A 24,973-nucleotide genomic window follows, 5' to 3' on the forward strand; every position below is an offset into this window, starting at 1 on the left:
TCACAGCTGAAAGAAGGTCAGCGGAGTAGCAGAGGGCAAAGAAAGCGCTTCAAAGACACCCTGAAGGCAAACATGAAGAGGTGTAGCATTGATATTAACACTTGGGAGACCCTTGCTCAGAACCGACCAAAATGGAGGAAGACTCTTTGGGAGGGACCTCAACACTCTGAAACAGCTTGTCAACACGTAGAAGAGGAAAAGAGGAACAAAGAACATCAGAACATCCAACGCAGCAACACAGTACCCATCCTTACTGGAAACACCTGTCCTCACTGCGATAAGACAAGACATGTGGATCTAGAATAGGGCTGTGGAGCCACCTGCATACTCGCTATTAAGATCCTTGGAAGACAATCTTACTTGCTCACAAGTGATCACCCATCATCACCATAAAACGAGTCCAACACACACACCCCACCATACACATACACCCACACCCTGCCTCACACTGACATATACGCAGATCCCCACAACCCCCAGCCACCCTCCCCTCACAGCCCCCCACATATCCCATACCCACCTACACACCACATATATAGGCCAGTCAGTCTCACCTCCATCCTTGGCAAAGTCTTTGAAAAAATTATCAAGGCTCACATTTGCGAGAGCCCAGCAGGAGAAATTATGCTGAGGGGAAGCCAGCAAGGGTTCGTAGCAGGTAGATCATGCCTGACTTATCTAGTCTCTTTTTATGACCAGGTTACACAACGCCTGGACGCAGGAGTAGGGGTTGACGTCATATACTTAGACTTCAGGAAGGCCTTCGATACGGTATCCCACACCATACTGGTGAACAAGTTAAGAGGCTGTGACTTGGATGACTACACAGTCCGGTGGGTGGCGAATTGGCTAGAGGGTCGCACCCAGAGAGTCATAGTGGATGGGTCGGTATCGACCTGGAAGGGTGTGGGCAGTGGGGTCCCGCAGGGCTCGGTCCTTGGACCGATACTCTTCAATGTCTTCATCAGCGACTTGGACGAGGGAGTGAAGTGTACTCTGTCCAAGTTTGCAGATGACACAAAAATGTGGGGAGAAGTAGACATGCCAGAGGGCAGGGAACAACTACAAGCAGACCTGGACAGGTTGGACAAATGGGCAGAAAACAACAGAATGCAATTCAACAAGGAGAAATGCAAAGTGCTGCACCTAGGGAGGAAAAACATCCAGCATACCTACTGCCTAGGAAATGACCTGCTGGGTGGCACGGAAGCGGAAAGGGATCTTGGAGTCCTAGTGGACTCCAAGATGAACATGAGTCGTCAGTGTGATGAAGCCATCAGAAAAGCTAATGGCACTTTATCATGCATCAGCAGATGCATGACGAACAGATCCAAGGAGGTGATACTTCCCCTCTATCGGGTGCTGGTCAGACCGCAGTTGGAATACTGCGTTCAATTTTGGGCGCCGCACTTCAAGAGAGATGTGGATAACCTGGAGAGGGTCCAGAGAAGCCACTCATATGGTTAAGGGCTTGCAGGCCAAGCCCTATGAGGAGAGACTAGGGCACCTGGACCTCTTCAGCCTCCGCAAGAGAAGGTTGAGAGGCGACCTTGTGGCTGCCTATAAGTTCATCACAGGGGCACAGAAGGGAATGGGTGAGGTTTTATTCACCAAGGCGCCCCCGGGGGTTACAAGAAATAATGGCCACAAGCTAGCAGAGAGCAGATTTAGACTGGACATTAGGAAAAACTTCTTCACAGTTAGAGTGGCCAAGGTCTGGAATGGGCTCCCAAGGGAGGTGGTGCTCTCCCCTACCCTGGGGGTCTTCAAGAGGAGGTTAGATAGGCATCTAGCTGGGGTCATCTAGACCCAGTACTCTTTCCTGCCTATGCAGGGGGTCGGACTCGATGATCTATTGAGGACCCTTCCGACCCTAGAATCTATGAATCTATCCACCCCCACAGATGCACCCTTCCCTCCCCCAAAGCCGCCCACAATATACAAGAGTAAGACTTCATTTTAAGTTATTATATACAATCACCTCTATGTATACTACAGAAACACACGTAAACCAGGACAAAAATATATTTTTAAATCAAATTAATGAATGTTTTAGATCAGTGTTTCCCAACTGGTGTGCCACAGAATTTTGGAAAAGTCCCACAAATAAATGAATATATGAAACTGTGTGCGTGTGTATACACACACACAAACACAGGCACTGTTTCACAGAGAGACAGAGACACATATTTAACAAACTCCACATAAACCACCTTTCCCATGACATCCCTTTCTGCCCCTCAGACAGGGCTGGTGGGTCTACTTTCCTGGGTGCTTACTCCCTCAGGGCCCCCCACACAAGAGTCCACTACAAGGGGAGAGGGTTATGCCCACTCCACAAATTCCAGCCCCAGGTGCTTCCCCTTTAATCAGATCCAGGGCTCACTTCTGGGCTCTGGTCGCTTCCCTCACTCACAGGACAGGTAGCTGAGATCCTGCAGCCTCCCACACTCACCAATCTGGCCCCGCAGCGAGATTCCTGCAGCATGAACAATGTGTGCCCCCGAAGGCTGGGGGGGGGGGGCGCACAGCGACCACCCAGAGGCAGCAGCAGCAAGCGGGGAGCTCCTGCCAGTGGCCACGGCAGTGTCAGCAGGGGGGCGGGGGTGACAAGTGACAACCAGTGGTCAGCGACCACCCACAGACACCAGTGCTGGCAGCGTCAGCAGCAGGGAGGGGGGGGAGGGAAGAAACGAGCAACAGGCACCACCACCAGCAGCAGCACCTCTTTCAGGGGGTGCACCACCAATCTTAGGGGGTGCATGTGCACCTGCATGCACCCCCTACACATCACCAGTGCCCACTATGGGACACCTCCGGCGGGTCAGTATCCCCTTCTGTTAACAATTTGTTAAATATATAAAAAAAAAAAAAAAAAAGGGGGGGGGGGGGGCTGGGTAAATATACAACCAGGACCTGGCATTTAGTTTCACTTACGATTGAAGCTGCTGTTAATGGGTTTTAATTTGTGGGCAACTGGAAGCTACTGTTATGGGTCCCAAGTACTGTTCTGTCATTGCTTCTTCAGAAGACCCTCCCACTTGCCCTTTATATATTATATAATAAGGGGTCAGCAATGTTTTTGGGCAGAGTGCCAAAAACACCAGCAACCTCGACTTGTAAGATGTTAGTGTGCCGGGGCAGATGGTGGTGAGGCTGTAAGGGGCCTGATTCTTGTTGTGGCAGTGCATTCCCAGCACCTTCCCTGCCACCTACCCCAAGGCAGGCATGCCAAGCAAAATGCCTTTGAATGCCACACTGGCATGCATGCCAGGGGATGGATGGATGGATACATACAAAATTTCACCTGTACAAGCATAGCAAACCATCACCCTGCACAGCAATGAAAATCAGGTTAAAAGATTAATGCAAAAGGTGGCATAAAGCTATGGGTATGACTTCGGTCAACAGAAATACATTTTAGATGTAGCTCCAGCACTCTAAAAGTATTACACACAAGTTCAAATCTGAAACCAAAAGAAAGAGAAATGACTTTTCAGGTTCTGTATTACAGGAGACTGCTTCAAATTAACTGATGTTAGTGAATTCAAGAAATGTATTTACAATACCTTATTTATATAGGGTTGGTCTTTATTAAATGATGGACTTGAAGAGGAAAACAGAATGTTTCTCAATTGCATAATGAACAAATTAAATACCAAAAATAGTCAGAATACTGTTGAGGCAGGAGAGAGGAAGAAAGGCACTTTGTCATTCTAAACAGAAACGTAAGAGTTGGGGTTTCTACGCATTTTTTACTCTCAGTGACCAGACAGAATTTAATGTAAGGTCAAACAGATTGAGTAACAACTGCAACCTCCTTGCTTTGGTGGGTTTAATCTTACCAAACTGTTAGAGTGCACAATTCGCAAATATAAAATGTGACAGAGGTACTTTCTATTATACAAAATATTTCGACTGCTGCATGCATGAATAAAAAAATTAATGCACTTGTAATAAAAACATTAAGTACATATTTTGGTGGAATCAGCTTTGTTTCCTGGGAAAGTTTACAGTATTAATCTTTTAAAATTTTGCATTAATGTTTAAGCATCCTATAACACACATGCACACACGTATATGTGTGTGCGCACATATGTGCGTACGTGTGTGAGATAAGTGGTACAGGCAAGGAGTGCGAGTGCCCCCTTCACCTCTATCCCCAGCCTTCTCCCTCTACCCTAGAAACCTGTCAGTTGCTGTGGCTGTTCCTGCTCTATGCAGCTGTAACTCTGGAAAAGTCTTTATCTTCATTCTGACTTCCTGTAAACAATGTGTATGTCTTATTTGGAGGTGTGTGGTATGCAAAACATACAGTATATTGCTCTGCCACCTGATGGTTACCATTCAGCTATTTTAGTTTTAGCTGTTGTTCAACCTTCTCGTACCAACAGTATTTTCTCAACTGTTCCCCAAGTTTGATCACTTGTGTTTTTATAATCCTGAAGTCACACACATCTTTGATAATGTTCATTGTCAGTTTAGGTACTCCTGTATTCAGTTTCAGGCTTTTCCCAACAGGCAGCATACAGTCCCTTTAAAACCTCCGCTGCAAGGTCAATTATCACATTATCAAAAAAATGCTTCCTAGGATTTGGAAATATCTGTAGAAGTCCAGCCTTCTTCACAGTGCTACAATCTAAATTAACAACACTTACAATTACAAACAATAATCTAACAGGGACTGAATATGTCCAAACCAGGTTACTGTGAGATCTTGAAGGATGATGCAGCGTGCAAACATCTACATGATTCACAAGAAATCCAGATATTTCAAATAGTGCCAAAACATTCTTACCTATTGTGGCCTGAGTTCTTTGCAATAGAATGACTCTATTATTTTTTCCATAGTCAAGAAACAAATGAAAGCTAAGAGCTGGCATTTTTCAAGGGGTGCTTCAGTTTGTTTCCAGCCTAATGAATATCTGTGAGCTATGAGTTACTTGATGACTGCTATGTTTCCCTCTGATTTTTGGAATCTAGGCATATAGTCCTGTTCGAATGGAGTAAATGAATAATTGCTGGGAACTCTTAAGAAGAAAGGTTAAGGAGGGAATTTTGGGCTGAATTCTGATCCATCTTCTGCCTGCATCAGAAATCACCCAAGTATCTGAATCACACTTGATCCAAGATTCAAATATGTTTTTTGGGTTTGTTTCTTGTTTGTTTGGGTTTTTGTTTTTAACTTTCCTCTCCAGACTGCAGGAAGCTTTATACTTCTGGATGTGAAAAATGTCAAGATATTTTTCTTGAGTTCATACTTCAGTGAAAGATTTTCTTCTAGGGAAAACAGATATATATGTTTCTATTTCCTCTATTCCTCTAAAAAAAAGTGCTGTCTGCTGTGAAACAGAGGTAAGGGGAGAGTCTTTTTTGCATGGCTTCTTTCAGTTACAGACTCCCAAGACAAATTTAGACAGATCTCCAGTACAAGATGTAAAAACAGGCCAGATACAGGCCCCGTATAAGATTTTTATCTTCAGCTACATTGGGGGAATTAAACAGCAATCTAAGCTCTGAGAGGCTCTTCCATTCAAAAGGCAACTTAGAAATCTGAGCAGACAAAGAAGTTTGCTCTATGGGTCTGTTTGCTAAACAGACATGACAAGTCTCAGACACTAAAAAATATTTCAGAAGGCCACCTGTACAAATATACAATCACCTTCAAACATTCCAAAAGTGACTGAAACACTCCAATATAGTTCTTTAAATTAAATACTATTTTAGAACATTTCACTTTTGGTTACTCCTGCATGGGGGATGGAGGCAAAAGCAGATGGACAATCTGCCTATGATCCAGTCACTGGGTCCCAGAGAGCTGCCACATCCCTGCTGGGACTCTCACACCACCTGCTGGGACCATGAGCAGGGTTCATCTCCCCTGTCCCTTCCCTTTTCCCCACCACCAGACACCTGATGACTTCTGGGGTTCCTGCCACCACCAAAGCCGGGCACCACAGCCCCAGTTATCTCTACCACTCCACTCCAAGGGAAGAAGAGGTAAAAGGGATTGGAGCTGGACTGTCAGGCTCCTGGTGGCTGGGCACCTGCCTCCGCAATTACCTCTGACTCTCCGCTCCCTTTTACCACCCATCCCTGTGAGGGGAAGGGAGGAGTGGAGACGTAAGTGGCTGCAGCCTGCTCTAGCATTCCTGGCAAAAGGAGCCTGAAGCATTTTGAAATGTTACAGCCAAGAAGAACACGTAGGGGCTAGTCGGGACAAATGTACATTTCCTTAATGAAATATTTCAGTGTGTTATTTTTCTTGGAACCACTGCAGTTGTTTGTCTACACATTTTAAGCCAGAGAATTGTTACCGTAGACCAGAATGCTGCATGAACTGCCTCCACAATTAAAAGTATCCTATATCCTAAAACAACAGTAAGAAAGATTTTAAAAGCTACTGCCACCTTTCTGTCAGGGAGGGGTAGAGGAGGTGCTTTTTAGATGATCTCTTATTTAGCATAGCACAAAAACTAGTCCATCTGGCTCAGTGTGATTTAAACCACAAGTAAATGAATCAAAAGTGATTTCTTTGAAAATAAGGTTGTGTATTAATCTTTCAGTGAGGAATCCTACAATAAAACATTCAGCTTTCTAACCCCAGCCTTTTCAAGAAGGGCAACAAATGTGTTTTTAGTCATTGGGAGAATTAATTTTCCTGCACTCTCCTTTCACTTGCAAACAGAAAAAACACTAAGCATAAAAATCTCAATGTGGTCGGGAAGAAGAGTAGAATGGAAACCAGCTAATCATAAATACAGTAGCTGCTATAGCATTATGACTTACAAAAGTAAGGTTTAAGCCTTAATTTATTAAATATTAGCACAGCCATCTGACAGTTCTGTACGTGTCAGATAAACATTTAACACACAACCCAACACAAATCACTACTCAGTTACTGAAACAAAAAGCAATGTAGAGGAAAGATAGCTAAAACAATCTTTCCTTTTCATTACCTACATTTTTAATTCTTAATCTGTATCAGGGATGATCTGGATAGAAAAAAAAAAATCAAAAAACAACACAACTCCACAATATCCAACAGAAAAAGTAGTTGATTATATACTGTGTGCAATTATCCTTGCAAATCAGGATGAAGAAGGAAAATGTAGGACTGAAGGTCACAAAACCACGTGCAGAGGAACAGAGAGAGAAATGGTATAGTAGTTGAAAAGAAAAAGGAATTGGCAAAGTCATTCACTTTCCAAAAGAACAAGACAAAACAAAACAGCCCCCATCCCACCCCAGCTGCATTGCCTGCAATAGATTACATGGGAAAGAAACAACAAAAGGTAAAATATATTACATATTTTCTAATTGCCACAAGGAAGTTAAATGACCATGAAAGTAATCTGTCCAAAAATGAATTGGAGTGCATCACAATACTTCCCCCTTCCAAAAGTTAGCCCATATTTACTCAAATCCAAAACAAGGTTCCACCCCTCCCTAATTCTCAGGGGAGAAGTTACATAGTCTTTGATTCAAAGGAGCAGGGGGGACAGCAGCTCAGGCTCCAGACCTGGAGTTGGAGCTGAAGCCACAGCCCCCACCTACCTCCTGCCATCCTCCCTCACTACTGCTTACCTTCCTGTAGCATCACCAACTCTGACTGGGCCCCTGCTCCAGCCCAGGGCACAGAACATGGAGCATGTTCTGCCTCTGGCCCCACAGAGGTGGTTGCAACTTTTGCCTTGGCTCCAAGTCTGAGACCAGAGCTGCCACTACCACAACAGCTACTACGTGACCAGGATGGGCCAGAGACTAGGTGCTCTGAGCTCCCTGCCCTGGGCAGCAGCCATAACAAGGAAGTAAGCAGTGGCAGGGAGAGGGAAGGCAAGTGTCAGGGAGGCAAGCACTGGGGAGGAGAGGAGGGCAGGAGGGAGACTGGGGAAAGTGGCAGTGCGTAAGATACAAGGGGGTTGATTATGCACCTTGGGGGCAAGGGCAGGCAGCCACGGGGGCAACTGTGATGAAGGAGAGGGGGTGGGAGGGACACATAGCAATGGGTAGTGGTAGGCCACCTGAATACTCCATTGCCTGCTCCTGCTACTGCTTGCCCCACTGCAGTGGTGGGCCAGGGACAAAGTTAAAGATGACATCCTCTCCCCTGCCTCGAGAATTAGATTCTAGACATGTATAAATTTGTTATCATTTTTACATTTGTTATGGTCTAGAATCTAATAATTAGGGGTTGTCATGAATGCAAAGTAATCTTGTATTGGAGTAAATACAGTAATCCCTCTTCTAGTAGTTTAACATTCTCTTTAACATCTCACCACTTTTGTAATGTAAAGGTGATCTAAGTATTCATTTTTAGCACGCATGCATGCACATTCTAAGAGCCATAATATGCTGAAAATTAGATTCAGACTGAAGAATTTGAGGATAGTTCATAGGAAAATAATTTTCAAATACAAGTTACATTTGTTGTCATGGCTGAACAAGGAGGAAATATTTCCATTGTCACTTACACCCCTGAGACTAAAGATCTTGTTTTCAGGGTAAAGAAATCCTTGGTTCCTACCCTTAAAAAAAAAAAAAAAAAAAGAAAAAGAAGATATTAATGATCATCATAGGAAGCTTCAGTTCCTTTTATTCAACAAAGGCCAAGGATTTCTGGAGTAAAGAAATAATAGAAAGAAACAGAATAAAAAAAAATATAAATAAAAAATAAAAAGAGGATAAAATAACCAGGAAGGACACCAAGATGCTTACATGTTCTGAAGAGAAATTTTACCTTTCTGTGTAGGTCTATTTTTGGAAAAAAAACAGGATTTCACTGGGGAGGTTTGACAGGAATCAGCTACAAGTAGGAATGATGCACTGGTTAACTCCTTTTCATCATATTAATAGTGTGAACTACAGTTACTCAAGTCAGTGGCACAGACACTAAAACAGGAATCATTTAATTTGCTTGTGTGTGCAAGTAAGATTTCTTCATAAATATTTCAATACATACATACTGTATTCTGTATACAAGCATATATACACTATGATTTTAAGACCGATTTCTCTCTTGTAAACAACCATTCCAGGTAAATACAGTAATTACGTAAAAGCACATTTTCTGCTTTCACAAAACACAACCAACCTCACGTAGCCACTAGTAGATGTTAAAAACAGTCATGCAATTGGGATCGGAAGAATAGTATGCGCCATCACAAACACTGAGTCTCCTACCATGATAACTGTTCTTGGCAGGATCCCAACTGCAACACTGCAGAGCTGCTTCCAGTCCAATCCTGCAGATCAAGCAGGGAGTGGCTGTGACCTAGACTCAAGGCAGCTCAAGGCCAGAGCTGGTTCCAGACGTGGGGCTCTCAGGACCATCCAGCTGGAGGCATGGTTTTTAGACGTCCTGGGGCATTGGAACCTTGGCATCCTAGAGTCTCTATCCCACCCACGGGTGCCCATGTTTCAGGACGTCGAAAAACCACATACAGCCCAGCTCCCCACCATCCACCATCTTTGAGTGCCTTGCCTCAGTCCTGTGGGGACTACAGAAAAAAATAAAAGAGGCTGCTGGCATAGGGATTCCTGGCAGGGGAAGGCCCTCTGCTTCCGCCCCACAGGAACCTTGCAATCTGCTCCCCATTTATGGCATCCAGACCAGGACTGTCCATATCAGGAAGGATCAAGTAGGTCAGAACCTGTTCTGATGCCAACCTCCAAGTCCATGTCAATGCTGACAATCAGCTGATTGTCAATAGTGGGATGGGACTGCTATATGTTCAATTTATGGCACCATAAAAATAAACCACAAAACATTCCACATATGTTGTACAACATTTTCAGGCTGCTTCACCATGTTACGGTACCATAAACTGGCTGCGCATGTAGCACTACTAGTATTTATGGCACAATTACATCTTAATTGCACCTTAAATGTAATATGTACCAAGGGCCTATATCTCAATGTTTTATTTTCCTGAATCCACCTTTGGCATATACTATTTTATATTATACTACTTTATCTTACTCATACTTGTAATACTTCTCTTCCTCTTACTGTACTAACCTTAGTCACTTTTACTACTCCTGCTTCTGTCTGGGATAGCAACAGAAACTACATGCCAAAACACTGTTTATCCCTGCTTCAGAGCCTCCTTTGACAAAAAGACTTAAGTCTCCAACTCTGTCTATAAAAAGGGATTTTTCAGCAGAAGAAAAATGTATACCAATGCAATCCTCTACTACAGGTGAACTGAAATTGGTATCAGTGACAGCACAAGATTCTACTAGAGTCTCTCTCTCTCATTTTTTTCTTTTTAAAGCTATGCCTTGGTAAAACCATTAGAAGCCCTGGGTCCTGAAATATACTTGTCACTAAGCATGTCACAGATGGGTTTTTCAGGTCTTTCTGCTCACTATTACATTGCATCTCAAATATAGAGGTGCTATTATTTAACTATCAAAAGCTTAAAACCTTTCTGGAAAGTAGCTTTCCTAGAAAAGCCTACTTTCCTGAATGTTTATAAAATAAAGCATCAAACTGCATTCCTTGTCGACAGCTTGTCTCTCTCCCTCCCTCAGACTATTCAGTCTTTTTTTCTTCATGTTTAGAAGTTTACATAGATAAAGAGTAATTCCAGAACAGCAATTCCTGATCAGTTCCCTGTATGGATGCCCTTATTCCAGAGTAAAAATTCCTTACTCCAAGTTTACCATAATCCACTTCAGAAGTCGATTAAGCTATTTCTGAACAAGGTATTCATATTTCAGAATAAAAGCAACCCTTCAGGGAACTATTTGGGAATATCTTTTCCTCTTGAAATTTATACCCTTCCTTAATTCAAATTACAAGTTCCAAATCATTTAAGATTCATCCAACCAACCAATTGTGCAGGAAATTCAGTACGTCTTTCACAATCTACTTCACGTAAACTCTTTTGGGACTAAATAAAGCTATGGCGGCCTTAAGACAAAGTTCTCTCTCTGCTTCTGTTGTTTTCAATGCAAAAAGGTGTTTTTACGTAAAGCTAGCAAGCGGTATGTTTAACTATCAAGTGTTATTTAGGAAAAATGAATCATTCAGACCAAGTTCCAGAAGAAAGAAATTCTTTCACTCAAAAAAACCCAAGCTGTTAAATAAAAACTAAAAGTGAAACTCAGAAGAAACGTATGATCTATTAGGTAACTGAAAGATGGTTGCATTGTTCTTGTAACTGAAATGTCAATAAAATAGCATAGTTCTACACCACAGAGGTAATGAGGTGACACTGTATTGAAGGAGGCTTACATTTCCAGAAGAATACAACTTGTTAGTTACACTGTACACCTAAATCGGTTACGTGTTTCCAGACACAAAGAAAAATGCCCTTCCTTCTCGAACAGGGGTCAGCAATGTTTTCCAACAAGGGGGGGCCAGAAAAACCCAGGCTTGGTTAGGAGGCGGGTAGGCATTAGGGACCCCATTGCTTCTCAGTTGTGGCACGGCACAGTTAAAACCCCACTCCCCTGGAGCCCATGCTACCTCACTGCAGCCTTGCTCCCTCCACCAGAAGCCCAGATGGCTGACTACGGCATGGTGCAAGGAGAGTCCCCTGCTTCCAAATACCACTGAAGCCATAGTTCACAGGTTATGTCCACGGGTTGTTGACCCCTTCTCTAGAAACACAATCTTAAAAAAGGCAAAAAACGCCTAAAGACAAGCCAAAGTAGTACAACGTAAAAATAGAGATTTTTTTTGTTAGCCTATAGTTTTAAGAATTTATATATATTTACTATGTATTTCCCTCCCTCCTCCTCCTCCTCTCTGTATATCTGGGCAGCTTATACACACAGTACTTAACAAGCATGAAAACGACTTATCTGTTTAGTTTTTATCATCATTGGCAGCCATTGGTCTTGGAGATCATGGAGATTTCACCTTACGTAGGATACTAGATACCACCACAGCTTCTTGAGTGGCTGAGGAGTCTGATGTGTGTTAAGCAGACCCTCCGGCAAGTTGGACATATAAACTTGGTTGAGCTTGTGCTGGCATGCAGAGTACCATCTTGTCTTGCCTGCTTCTCACACCTCTTCTCTATCTCAAAGTGACATGGGTCCTGCTTCACAGCAGCTTTTTACTTGCAGCAGTCCCAAGAGAATTATTCCCAGCGCTGGCCATCAATGCACAGTTCACGAAGGTTTTTCTTGCAGACATCAACAAAACAGTTTCAGCTGACCATGTTGATGTTTGCCAGTGGCCAGCTCACTGTAGAGAACGTCCTTGGGGATCTGGCCATCGCTCACATGATTCACACGTCCTAACGAATGGACGCATGCGTCTCAGGAGCACGAACATACTGGGTATCTTGGCCCATTCCAGAAAAGCGAAGTTGGAGATTTTATCGCACCATGTTATGTGCATGTAAAAGATAGACAGGATCAGAGACAGTAGCAACTTGAAGCAGCGTTAATCTTTCAGAGACTTTGTTTAGGGATTCGATTGAAAGCAGCAGTTTATTTTTTTACTGTAAAGCCAACACCATGCTCTCTGATTTCTTTGTGCTGTTTACCATGCCAGAAAAAGGTGCAATTCTTCTCTTTCAGGCAGCCACTGCCTGGTAGTCTGGTCTCTTGTAGAGTGACAATATCGACATTCAGTCTCAGTAGTTCTACATCAATGACTGCAGTTTTGTGTCAGTCACCAATGGTTTGAAGGTCGTCAGATATACTTGGGGTCATTGTACGTAGTTCCAACTTCCAATCCTTAAGATTGAAAGTTTTTTCCTCACAATTTTTGTAGTAACTGGTGGTGCACAACAGCAACCTGCTTTCAGGTTGAATCTCCAAGCTCCAAGCACGCACTGAAGCAGCATACTGTGGTGGGAAAACACATTATTGCCTGGAGATTGCCCAGTTTGGTTATTGTCTTCTTCTTCCACCAGCTTTGCCATTGGGAAATATCCTCTTCCACTACAGCTGCTGTTGTGATGATCAAAGGACAGCTCTTAATGACGAGAACTGTTTCCACCTTAGTTTCTCCTCTGCTTCTTCAATAATTTCACGCAGTCGAGGATGATTGTCTTATCTACATATACAAAGATAGTTGATGAAGTCTATCTGGGATCAACACTCTACTGAACCTCAGACTTGTGTTGGTGTGGGGTGGGTAGCCCTGGATTTTTTATTTGGTCCACGACATTCTGTTTCTACTGCTTTTCCACCTCCTGTTGTTGTCATGAAGTTTCAAAGTACTGACATTAGAGGTGCACTGATACACTGGTCCGATATCAGATCAGCACTGATATAAAGACAATTTATTGCATCAGAAATCGGCTTAATGTGGCCAATAATTTGGTGGATAAATGCCCGTGCATGCCTGCAGCCTCAGCACAGCACAGTGGTAGCAAGGAACACAGCCTGGCAGGGTGGAGAGGAGTACAGTATGGCAGCGAGGAGACAGGAAGGAGCACAGCCCAACAGAGGCTGGGGCAAGCACTGCCAAGCTGAGGCAGAAGCAGGGCAGAGCTGTGGCACACCATTTATCCAGGAGCCACTGGTCTGGCACTTGCCCACTCCTCCGGCAACTCCCACTGTTCATCCAGGAAGGCATAGGGGGGACGTGTGCCCCTGGATCTGCACGGGGTGGGGCAGGGCGGGCTGGGGCTAGGGCTGTGCAGGGCTCTTCCCACCCCATGCAGATCCGGGGGACACACCCCCCACCCCTGCTCAGATGAGTGGCGGGAGCTGCTGGACAAGCGGGCGAGCACTGAACCAGTGGCATGCAGCAGCAGGAGCCGTCCCCACCCACGCCCCCCAGACAAGCTGCAGCTCCGTCCTGCACCCACCCTGCCCAGGCAGTGCTTGCCCCAGCCCCACTCCTCCCTCACTGCAGGGGCCTTAATCAGCCCCCCCACGCCCCTTCCTTTCCACCACACCAGACATACCAGCTGCACGCAGCTCTTCAAGCTGCTGGGCTGTTATCAGAAACCAGATCGATATCGGCCGATATACCTCCTTAAAAATCGGCTATCGGTATCAGCCCCAAAAATCTGTCAGTGCACCCCTAACTAAGGTCCCTATAGCAGATTCTTCCTCAACTGGGTGAGTCTCCTCTGAGTTGAAATCAATTTTGCATGCCAAATCTCACTCCTATCTTATCCAAGTGCTAACCAACCTTCTTGTACTCATCACCTTCATGCCAGTTCATGACTAGCTTTCAGACCTCACAATCCTGCTTCTGTCACCATTAACTGGTCGCCAAAGGGCTTGAGGAATGTGCTGGTATAGAAGATGCCTGCGCGTGTCTTCTTTTATTGTGGAGAAGCTGCTGCACATCAGCTTCCACATGGCTCTTGACAGAACCAGACCTTGATACAATGGCAAAGAGACCAAGACAACTAGCGATCTTGTTCTGCTGCAACTTTCATCCTCCGTCACAGCTGTTGAGATTCTAACATCTTATTCCACCTGCTCTGCCACTGAGGACTTGGAGACTAATAGCTGGGCAGGCATATTACAGCGGCAAGCTGTACTCGCCATGTCACAGCACTGTTAAAGGATATATGTGGGTTTTCAGGAGGGTAACCTTACCTTCTGCTGTCCTCACCACATCCTGGTGGTGCTGCCACTGCTTGGTTCGCAACTGCTTATTCGTTAGTTACCCCTGCTTATTTTACAGCTAACTTTCCCTGAAGGTCCTTCCGCCACCTGCGGACATGCTGGGTAGCAGTACAGCTCTGCCCCACATCCTTAGTTTCTATATGTTGAGAAAAGTGGATTTACAGAAGAGATTTAAAATGAGAGAGTAGCCATTCTGTGAACTAAAGCAGGGCATTGAGTAGACAGTTGTATAAAAACAAACAACCAAACAGAGAGACAGAAGACTCAACACTGAGAATGACTACCTAGATGAGCTTTGCTACTAGGTAACAAATACAGCCAAATGCAAAAAGGGTTAATCATCATTAAAATGGGACAGTGTTTAGCAGAGTTCTCAAGGATTGCTATATAACATTTTAATTAATGACCTGAAAATAAAATTTTCAAATTTTAAATTTTGCAGATGGCACAAAAATTGGGACAGTGGTAAATAATGAGGGAAACAGAGAAGTCATAGACTAATATGGTTCAGTTGATACCTGGGCCCATTCAATCAAAATACATTTTAATACAACCAAAACAAGGGTACACAAAGAAAACAAGATATGCCCGAACAATGGGAAGCTACCACTGCAATAATGTGGTAGAAATGGCTTAAGTGAGTAAGAATAGAGAGCTGATTTTACCTCCGTATACAGCATTAGTATTTCAAACTGTTGCCAGAATACTATGGACAATTCAGTTGTCAACATTTCAAAAAGCTGAAAGTTGTGATAAAGTACAGAAAAGGGCAATCAAAATTATTCAAGGACTAGAGAATTTGTTCTACAATAAGACTTAAGGAGTTCAATCTATTTAGGTGATCAAAAAGACAGAAAGATGACTTGAATACAGTACACTAAATCTCTTAGCAAGGAAAATATACCAACTTCAACCCCCCCCCCCAAAAAAAAAACACCTAACTCCTTTAATCAGTAGAGGAACACTTGACAAGGACCACCAGCTGAAGCCAGACAAATTCACATTAGAAATTAGGTCTCCATGTTAATAACAATTAACCAATGGAAAAAAAACCTGTCAAGCAAAGTGGTGGATTCTCTGTCTCTTTATGACTTTAAAATCAAGAGCCCTTCCACAACATACACTTTATTCAATGTAAAGTACTGGACTCAGTACAATAATGGCCTGCGATAACTGTGATATACAGGAGGTCAGATTAGACGAACTTTTTTCTGGTATAAAGAAACAAACATGCAGGGCCCAGAAAGTAGTTTAATCAGGGGAAAAAGCCATGGTAAAACTACTTTGTCACAGAAACTGAGGGTCACATTCAGCAGCCACTTCAGTCAATGGAAGTTTTTCTACAGAATACAAAAAGAGGCAGATCTAACCCTGAATAAGAATAGGGATGTGGGAAAAGGTAAGTGGATATAGCAGCACAAGGATGCTCTTACTACAAATACTGAAGAATTAAACAACTTAGACCACAGTCATGAAGCCCTTAATGCAATTGTTACTCAAATTAAATACCTATTGTGAGTGTTTGCCAGAGTGAGTAATGTAGAACTGCAGGAAAATCATTTATAAAAAAGTTTCTTCTTATTAACAGGGGGAGGGGGTGGGGAAGGAAATTAGCAAGGAAGATGGATGGAAAAAAAAATCTTAAAACAAAGCCCAAGAAACTAAGGCACAACTGAGAACCTCTTCCAAAAAAAGAAAACCACAATGAGCAACTGACAACCCTCATTGTCATTAACCAAAATCAAGGGAAATCAAGGAGAAAAAAAAAAACCCCACAACAAAAAAAGTGAGAGGAATCTGGCAGGAGGACCCTGCCTGCTCCCTTCCCTATCCCTATCCTGGTAGGGGCCCACTATCGGGGTGCCCTCCCTCCGACTATAATGCCACTCGGCGTCTCCTCCCCACACACAGGCTCTAACTGCACAGTGCTGGGTTTCTTCGCCTCCAGTTCTGCAGCACCATCCGTGCCTTCTAAATTTCCCGCGGCATTGCACGGGGCTGAAGTCATCAACCACATGCAGCCCAGCCAGACCAACAAGAGTGCTTAGGAGGCAGCGGGGTGGTGCCGCGTACTGGCCTGGTCCAGGCTCTCTTTCTGGTAAATTTTGGTGGTCCCACGGTGTCCCCTGCCTCTTCCTCTCAGGGTCTGATGGGGATCTAGGGGGTCATGGTGTGTGTGTGTGCAGCCTCCACCACCACAGTAACTTTTTCCCCCCCCTGGTAATTCCGCAAAGAATTGTAGAAACCACCGTTTTTGTAGTTTCCACAAAAATCATGATTTTGAGTAGGTCCCTATTTATAATTCCAAGGAGAAGTATTGTTGAAGCTGTGCTACCTTAACAACAACAGAAATCAGTCCCCTATTAGTATGAGACTCTGCAGAGACAAGTTCAAGTTTAAAGTCTAGGAAACTTGGGGGGGGGGGGGGAAGAGCATGGAAAGGGGGGAGGGGTTTTAAAAAGGACCATCAGTGAGACTAAACTTGTTTGTTATATTTTTCATAGAAAAGGATTGGTTTTTTATATCTTAGTGTCATTTTAAACATATTCTTATTTCAATACATCTTGACTAACACTGTAGTGCATAACTTGCAGGCAATTAAAATGTTCAATCCCACAAAATTCTCCTTCATCATGCAAAGACAGAAACACAGCCCTTCCTTTAAAATACCTTGTTGGGCATTATGGGATAATTAGTAAGAGTAAACCATTTTTAACCAAGGCCTGCTTTTTTTTTTTTTTGCTTTTTTTTTTTTGAGAAAATTACATTTTTGTCTAAGCTTACCACAGAACATCTCTCAAACAAAGGAAGGTAGGGCAGGGTCGCACCTTAAAGACTGCCTGTTCAGAAAGGCATAAACTTTCCTAGGCTACAGCCTGCCTAGCCAGATGCTATGAATGGACTTAGAGAGAGCAGGGGTATTAAACAGAAAGAAATAAAGTATTTTAAATACAAAAGTAGAAGGGAGGGCAAAGTGGCACGTTACAGACCACTGATTATCAGTCAAGGTGCTATGGCAGCTTGGGGTGCCTTGAGATCCTCTCAAGGTTGTCACAGGGTGCCATGCAATGTTAACACTGTTAAGTACGCAAAAATTATTCACAAGATAAACCCAGAGATTTCAAACAGGAATCTATCATGTAAAAAATAATCTAACCTGTTGTAACCTCTGAGTTCCCTGCAAGAAAAGAATTGCTCATTTTTGATACCCCCAAAAAAAGAGTGAAAACAAAGAACTGACATTTTTTTGAGGATGCCTTGAGCTTAGCAACGTGTTTCGATTCTAATGAGGGGTGCCTTGAGCCTAAAAAGGATGAAAACCACTGTTATAGACTAACACCACATACAGATATTCTGTTTCTCCTGGGAGAGTCACTGCTCTCCCAGGAGAAACCAAAAGTGCATAGATGTTCAGGATTTTTCTTTCAGACCAAAACAGCCACTTCAGGAAAAACAATAATCTAGATATTACCAGGGTTAAGTCACTCCCAGAAGTGTTTCTCCAGAGAGAATGTTTGTAGACATTCTCTTCTGAGAACCACCACAGCACAATTCTCCATAGTGCTTTGCTCTTGATCCTGCCCTGAGAGAGACTATACTGCTCACTGGACTCTCCTGCTCCAGAAAACCAGGGAGCTAAACATGGGCCCTTCACAAAACCCACACTGAGCTGCAGGGAGACATAAGCAGTCTGTCTCCATGCAGACTGATGGAACCTGCAGAGCACATTGAGAAGTGAACCCAGGGGTCTTCTGGATGAAGTTAGTCCTGCAAGATCTCTGCTCTTCAAGGGCTCAGCATTCAAATGCTGGTTCAACTCTGGGTTAGTTTTTCTACTAGGAGAACAAATCTTGGACAGTTCTCCTAGATCATTTGAACATATGTGCACAGCCTCAGTCATTTAATCTATGAGGTGCCACCCTGCCCTACCTTTTGCCTTACTTCAAACTAACAAGGTCAACTACGTTTCTTTACATACAAAGGAGAAGGATGATACGGCACTGCTGAGAGAGGAAAGATGGGTTGAAGAGATCAAAAGGGACAAAACAAAGCAATTAACCCGCTGAGGGACATAAGGATTAATAAAAGGTAGTGCAAATAATGAGATAAGAATCTAGACTCTCTGCTGAGACCATACAAAACAGGGGCTCACCCCCAAAAGAATATACACGTCAACTGTTTCTTCCACAAAAGCACAAGGTAACAAACCAGAGCCAAGATTTTAAGTTCTGTTTGCCTTAATAAGAGGGGGGAGAGAGCACGTGCATGCAGGTACCTGCACAGTCTGATATCATAAAGCCTTCTTTGCTGAGGTTAAGAATAGTTGCCAGTGACCAGGAGAGACCATAAAGAATAAGAGGACCAAAATGAGTTTCCAAAAACAAAAAAAAAAAAACACACCATTTGAAAGAGTCGGATCATGACAGAAAAATATATAAAATATGCATAACTAATAAATATTGAAAGGTACTGCATTAAAATAAACTCCATTATCTACTTTATTGCCTACCTACAGTGAAGAAGTACTGGTCCTGAATTGCTTAAAAAGGAATGATGAGCTGTTCTTCTTGAGTATTTTGTTTGGTTTTTCTCAAGCTACACACAAGTTCCATATCATTCACAGATAAATAGCTGTAAAGTTCTGAGTACATACAGTGGCAGTACCACAAAATTTGGGACATTTCTTTGGAGAGTCTCTCCCTTCCTCTCACACACCTTCTTAAGAAAACACAAATCATTCCCTCCCTCAACTACATCATACTAAGAAGTCTACTGCAGGCCCAGACATACCTTCCCCTCACCCCCTTCCCCTGCCTGAATAAGAGCAATGCTGCATCAGGCAGAAGGAAGCAGAAGTGCACCTCCTGTAGTGACAATCAGGACTTGTAGTAGAGATAGTATCTTTTACTTGACCAACAAGATTTTCTGCAAAAAAAACCCAACCCTTTAATTGCAAGCTTTCGGGCACAAACACCCTTCATCAGGCAGTGGAGAAAAGATTGTAAAGAAGTTATCCTGGGTAGAAATGAAAGTTCTGTGAAATCCTATGGAATATGAAGAGTCCATAGATGGAAAATTCCTCCAGGCAGGCAGTTTATAGCTGGGTTTTTTGGCAAAAATCTTGTTGGTCCAATAAAAGATATCATCTCTACTACAACTCCTGATTGCCTTTACCTCTAGACCAGGGGTGGGCAAGATGCAGCCCGCCAGACCATTCTATTCGGCCTGCGGGGCCCCTAAAAAATTTAGAAAACAAGTATTTATCTGCCCCTGGCTGCTTGTCAGGCTGCCCTCAATGGCTTGCCAAAATTCAGTAAGCGGTCTCTGCCCGAAATAATTGCCCGCCCCTGTTCTAGACCAATAAGGCTACAACCTGGATACCTGACCTCCCGTACTGAATCCCAGGTGCCTGCTGAAACACAGCAGAGAGACTCGGCGCGGTGGCAGACACCCCTCCCCCTCCAGTCACAGATAAGAGGCAGGAGTGTTCCAGTGGCGTCCCCCGCCCCCGCCCCCGCCCCCACCCGGTGCAGCCTGTAAGGGATCCATGCTTTCTCCCGAGATGCCCTACCCCCCCGCTATTGTTAACTTGTGCAAGTCATCCAAAAGCAGCTCTCGAGCACTTCAAATGCGAGACACGTCGTCAGAGAGCGCGCTGTAACATGCACAGGAAACGGCCCCAAAGCCAGGGTTTCAACTGAGCCGGGACCGGCTGCCCGGCCCCGCGCAGGTCTCTGCGGCGCCAGCCTGAGGGGAGGGGGCTCCAGGGCGCGGGGCACCGGCTCTGCCGCGAGCCCCGCGGGGAGGCGGGCCCGGGCCCAGAGGGGAGGGGAGGGGAGGGGAGGAGGAGGCGGCGGGGCAGCCCCTTACCCTCGCACTGGTATCCCGCCAGCCCCCAGATGAAGTCGGTGCAGCAGTGGCAGAAGGTGGGCTTGGTCAGCGTCACCCGCCTGAAGCCGTGGCCCGGCGGCGGCGGCGGGCGACTCCTGCCCCCCAGCGACGGGCTGGCGGCCGGGCTGCCCCCGCGGCTCCCGCCCAGCGAGCGCGCCCCATCCGCCATGGCCCGCCCGGCACCGCCGCCACAGCCAGCTCGCACCGCGCTTCCGCCAGCGCCGGGGAGGAAGCGGCCGCGGCGCCGAGGAGCCCGCGGGGCCGCAGGGGCGGCGCTTCCGACCCACCGCTCCGCCCCCAGCCGGGGCACTGCAGCGCAGTCGCGACGCCCCGCCGCTGGGGCTCGCGGCGCCCGGCCTCCACGGCCCCGTGTGGCACGACTTTTGAAACCTTTCTTACACAGATATTAAAAGCCGTGAATGTGTAAACGTGCGTGCACCCCACAGGGACTGAATGTGAATCACTTGTCAACAACACAAGAGCACCGTGTCACGGGAGGTTGAAACCTGCTCCCCCATGCCCACTGGCGACACATAGCGGGTGCACGCCCACCCCTTGAGACTGGCGGTGCACCCCCTGCAAGAAGCGCTTGAGTTTTCTGGTCACTGCTCGCCACTGCTCCCCCCTGCTGCCGACACCGCCGCTGGCATCTGCGGGCAGTCCTCGATCGCCACTGGTTTGTGGGTGGTCGCCGGTGGCTGGTTGGCACTTGCCCCCCCAGCCACAGCCATCTGTGGGACCTCCCCGCTTCCCACCACCACCTGCAGGAGCTCACCCTGCTCCCCAGCCTCCAGGGGCGCGTGTTGTTCATGCCCATGCCCCTCGGAGGGTTACTCGTGTCAGACCAGCTGTCTGCCTGCCAAGGTGAAGTGTCCAAATTCAGATGTGACACACCCAGATGAGGAGCAAAACTGTTGCAGGGCATCACTGGAGCTGGTGCCTGTGAGTCAGTTTTTGCAGCTTTTCAGAGTCGCTGTCTTGGCCTGGCCTAGCAGGAAATTGGTCAGGCAGGTCATGCTCTCCTTGGCTGCTTAGTACAACATCAAGAAGATGTACACCAAGTCCAGTGCGCCAAACAGGGTGCTGAGGGCAGCAAAGAGCAGCTGCAGCCAGGGGCAGTCCAGGAATGTGTGGAACAGTTTTTTCCACCTCCTCCTTGCCAAAAGGGCAGGCTGCCACTGCCAATACCCAGTCTACGCAAACATACCTGTGGCCAGGATCCTTTGCAACAGCTGTCACAGGAGGTCTCCAGTTCTCTGGGTGATGCATAGCTTGTTCAGAGTGCACCAGGCTGGCAATGCTTGCTCCCACATTGCTGCCACTAGTTGCTGCCGTCAAGTTGTCAGGGCAGGCAACAAGGACACAGACAGGCATGATGCTCTTTGACTATTCGTGTGTACAGTGCCTTCCCAGACATGATCTCAAGGCAAAGCCTACCAGTGTTCTCCTTGGGCACGGGTAGGGACACCAGAATGCCGGGCCTGCCGCTCGCTGCTGTCCAGAGCCAGAGAGCTATGCAGTGACAGGGTGGGGAGAGAACCTGTCTAGCAAGCTGTCATTGGGAATGGCCTGTTGTGTGTGGAGGTTATCTTCCAGATCTTCCAGGGTGGCAAGCACGTGTGTGCAGAGGGCAGCTTTCACTTCAGCCAAGAAATGTGAAGCAAAATGGACAGAGTGCAAATCCAGCCACATGGGCAACTGGTGTCATCTTAGTTTGGGGGGGCATATGCCCCCCCAATGACCAGTCAGTGACAGGGGGCAGCCAATCTTGCTGACCAGGGGGGAAGTCCCCCTGTGGCCAATCTCACCAACGGGGGAGGGGGGGTGTCCCCCACTGCCTTTCACAAGGCAGCTGATCAATCGCTGCTGCCGCTTCCTGGAGCACTGCTCCCTGGCTCATGCTCACAAAAGGGCATCAGTGCTCTCGCCTGCGCCCATTGCCTAAGTGGCAAGCGCAGCCAGTCAGGGGTGCACCGGCGCTCTCAGGGGGTGCATGTGCACTCCTGTGCACCCACTACGCATTGCCACTGTCCAGCCATTTGGCCACGGCTCTGGCCAAGACCCAGCCGGACCAAGTGGAGTCAGAAGTGGGTCAGCTTGCTGGTGTGTGACCACACTGAAGAAGCAATGAGGCTTCCAGGAACAAGGTTCAGTGAAGAGCAGCCACTCTGGTCCCCAAGCTGATTAAGCCCTGACCTCCCTGGTTCGTGGGCAGGCACAGGACAGCCAGCTGGAGCCAGTGGAGCCTGTTCCAAAAGAAGTTCACGAGCAGCTTCCAGAGCCTTCCTGGGCCACAGAGTAGCAGCTGCCAAGACTCAGCCATGGTAAGAGAGGCTGGGCAGGTGCCAGTGCCAGTGGCACCACTATAGTTGGACCACTTCTATAGTTGGGCCTCACTGAGGCCTTCTTATTGCTTGGCAAGATGGATTTGCAAGCCTAGGAAAAGTTCCCACAGCGTTAAAGCCATCCTGGCACCAGGGCATGCCTCCAGGCAGGTCTGGGGCCCGAGCATCAGTTCAGGTGCCCAGCAGAAATGTCTCTCTTCTGGCCCACTTGAAACAGGCTGAGGAGGCACACTCATAGGTTCATTGACAGTCAATCAGGGACTGGATGTCACCCTCACTGCTCACAAAAATAGTCAAATCATTGGCATATTCTGCCACCTTGACTGGGGGGGGCCAGTGGCTGGGGATTCAGATGTGAATTCAGACGTCCCTTTGTTGGATGTAGATAGCTTAATGTTATCAGGTCCTGGCCAGTCAACATTACTGTTGTCTGTTGTAGCATTACTGGTAGTCACTGTAGGTTGCAAAGCTGATGGCCCAACAACAGATGGAGATCCAACTGTTGTTGCTGTGTTATTTGGCAGTTGTACCTGTATCTTGCAGTTGGTCAATGTAGTGGCCCCAAACAACATTAGGTGCCACTTGCACTGCACAGGATAAAGGACCTGTTTGTGCACTCCCAACCACAAGCTGCCATTCCTTAAATCCTCAGTAATCAGAAGCCAATACCTTTTGGCTTATATGTAGTTGCTGAGGGATGTGTGTTCCTCTTGTCATGGCCTGAATTATTTGGCAATTTCAGACACAGTGCTGCAAGTCCAGTTTGAACAAGTTCGACTGTAACCTGAGATTCTGATCTAAAAACAGCATTTCTAGCATCTCATGTGTTGTAACATGTACTGCATTCTGGTATGCAAGGAAAAAGCAGGCCAGCTTCTGCTGGATTGACTCTTCCTCTTCTTCCATAGAGAGCAAGGCATTTTTGAAAGACCATACAAATCATTCGGCCAGCCTACTTGGGTGGGTAGTATATTGCAGAAGTGGTGTGCCATTCCCTTTTCCCTGCTAATCTACTTTTTGCAAGTTAGCAGGGAAAAGGGAACCTTTCAGGACCAAGGAACAATGAACAAGTCAGTTTACAGGGAACAGTGCTAGGGAAGGTCTGCTTGAAGAAAGGGGCAGAAAGAAGTAGGTGGCAGATTTAAGAGACCCAGAGAGCATGTTGCAGTGCCAGAGCCACTACCACTGCCAGCTTATCCTGTTTGCACCAGGCAGGACTGCTCACTATGAAGGCTTCCACCCAGGTCCTGGATTGGTGCTGTGGGGATTGCAGCTTGTAGTTTCCTTCTAGTGACAGCCAGGTGCTGGTGTGCTTGCGATGTGAGCAGTGCCTGCAGGGAATGTCCTTCAGAGAGCAGGTAAGAGCTACAGGAGAATGTGGGGAAGCTCCAAAGCATTCCCAGCCATGAGGAGTACATCAATTCAGTACTTAAGGAGACCTTTAGGGCTGTGGAGAAAGGACTGCCAGAGGCAGCGCTGGAGAAGGAAAAGGACCATGGACTCCCAGAAGGGTGGGAGCTAGAAGCTTGTGACCTCTGGCTTTCTTCATCCCCACCTGCAGCGGTTTGCCCAGAGAACAGATATAGAGACATAGCAACAAAGAAGAAGGATTACATTCTGGCAGCAGAACAGGCCCAGCCAGGCCTCCCCAAAGTTAGGAGGATTGAGACCACTGCCACCAAGAGGAAGCAATGGGTGATCAGAGATTGCTGGTTTTCAGTCCAAATGATGAAGATGTTATCGATATATCTTAAATATAGCAAGGGTTTGATGGTGCAGTCTTTCCTGGAGCTTCATAAAAAGTTTGGCATACTGTGTGGCCATTTTGATGCCCATAGCTGTGCCCATGGTATGGAGGAAGTGTTGGTTATTAAAAGTGAAATTGTTGTGTGTGATGATGAAGCACATAATTTCAGTAATATCTTTGGGTCTGTAGTCGGAGTTGTCATCTTGTTCTTGTAGGTATGTAAGGCAGGCTTGGATGCTGTCCTGGTGTGGGATGTTGGTATATAAACTGGTAACATCCATGGTGGCTAGGAGGGTGTTGCTGGGAAGGTCGTCTACGTTTAAGTTTTCGTAAAAAGTCTGTAGTGTCTTAGACAAAACTCATTCTTTCGGTAACAAGCGAGTTAAGGATCGATTCCACGAAACCCACTGACTCTCACCCACTGATTCTCTTA

The 24,973-nt window shown here is 46.0% G+C and overlaps 1 protein-coding gene across 1 annotated transcript in view; it reads right to left on the bottom strand.

Moving 5' to 3' along the window:
• The window catches only part of DGKQ (diacylglycerol kinase theta), a 149,417-nt gene extending 128,767 nt beyond the window's left edge, over positions 1-20,650 (bottom strand). The window contains exon 1 of the mRNA XM_019490650.2: positions 20,428-20,650. Coding sequence (XP_019346195.1) covers positions 20,428-20,617 — 190 coding nt within the window. The 5' untranslated portion in view covers positions 20,618-20,650. The remainder of the gene's footprint in view (positions 1-20,427) is intronic.
• Between the last annotated feature and the right edge of the window lie 4,323 nt (positions 20,651-24,973).

This window comes from Alligator mississippiensis, chromosome 3, assembly GCF_030867095.1.
Source record: "Alligator mississippiensis isolate rAllMis1 chromosome 3, rAllMis1, whole genome shotgun sequence".
Lineage (NCBI taxonomy): Eukaryota > Metazoa > Chordata > Crocodylia > Alligatoridae > Alligator > Alligator mississippiensis.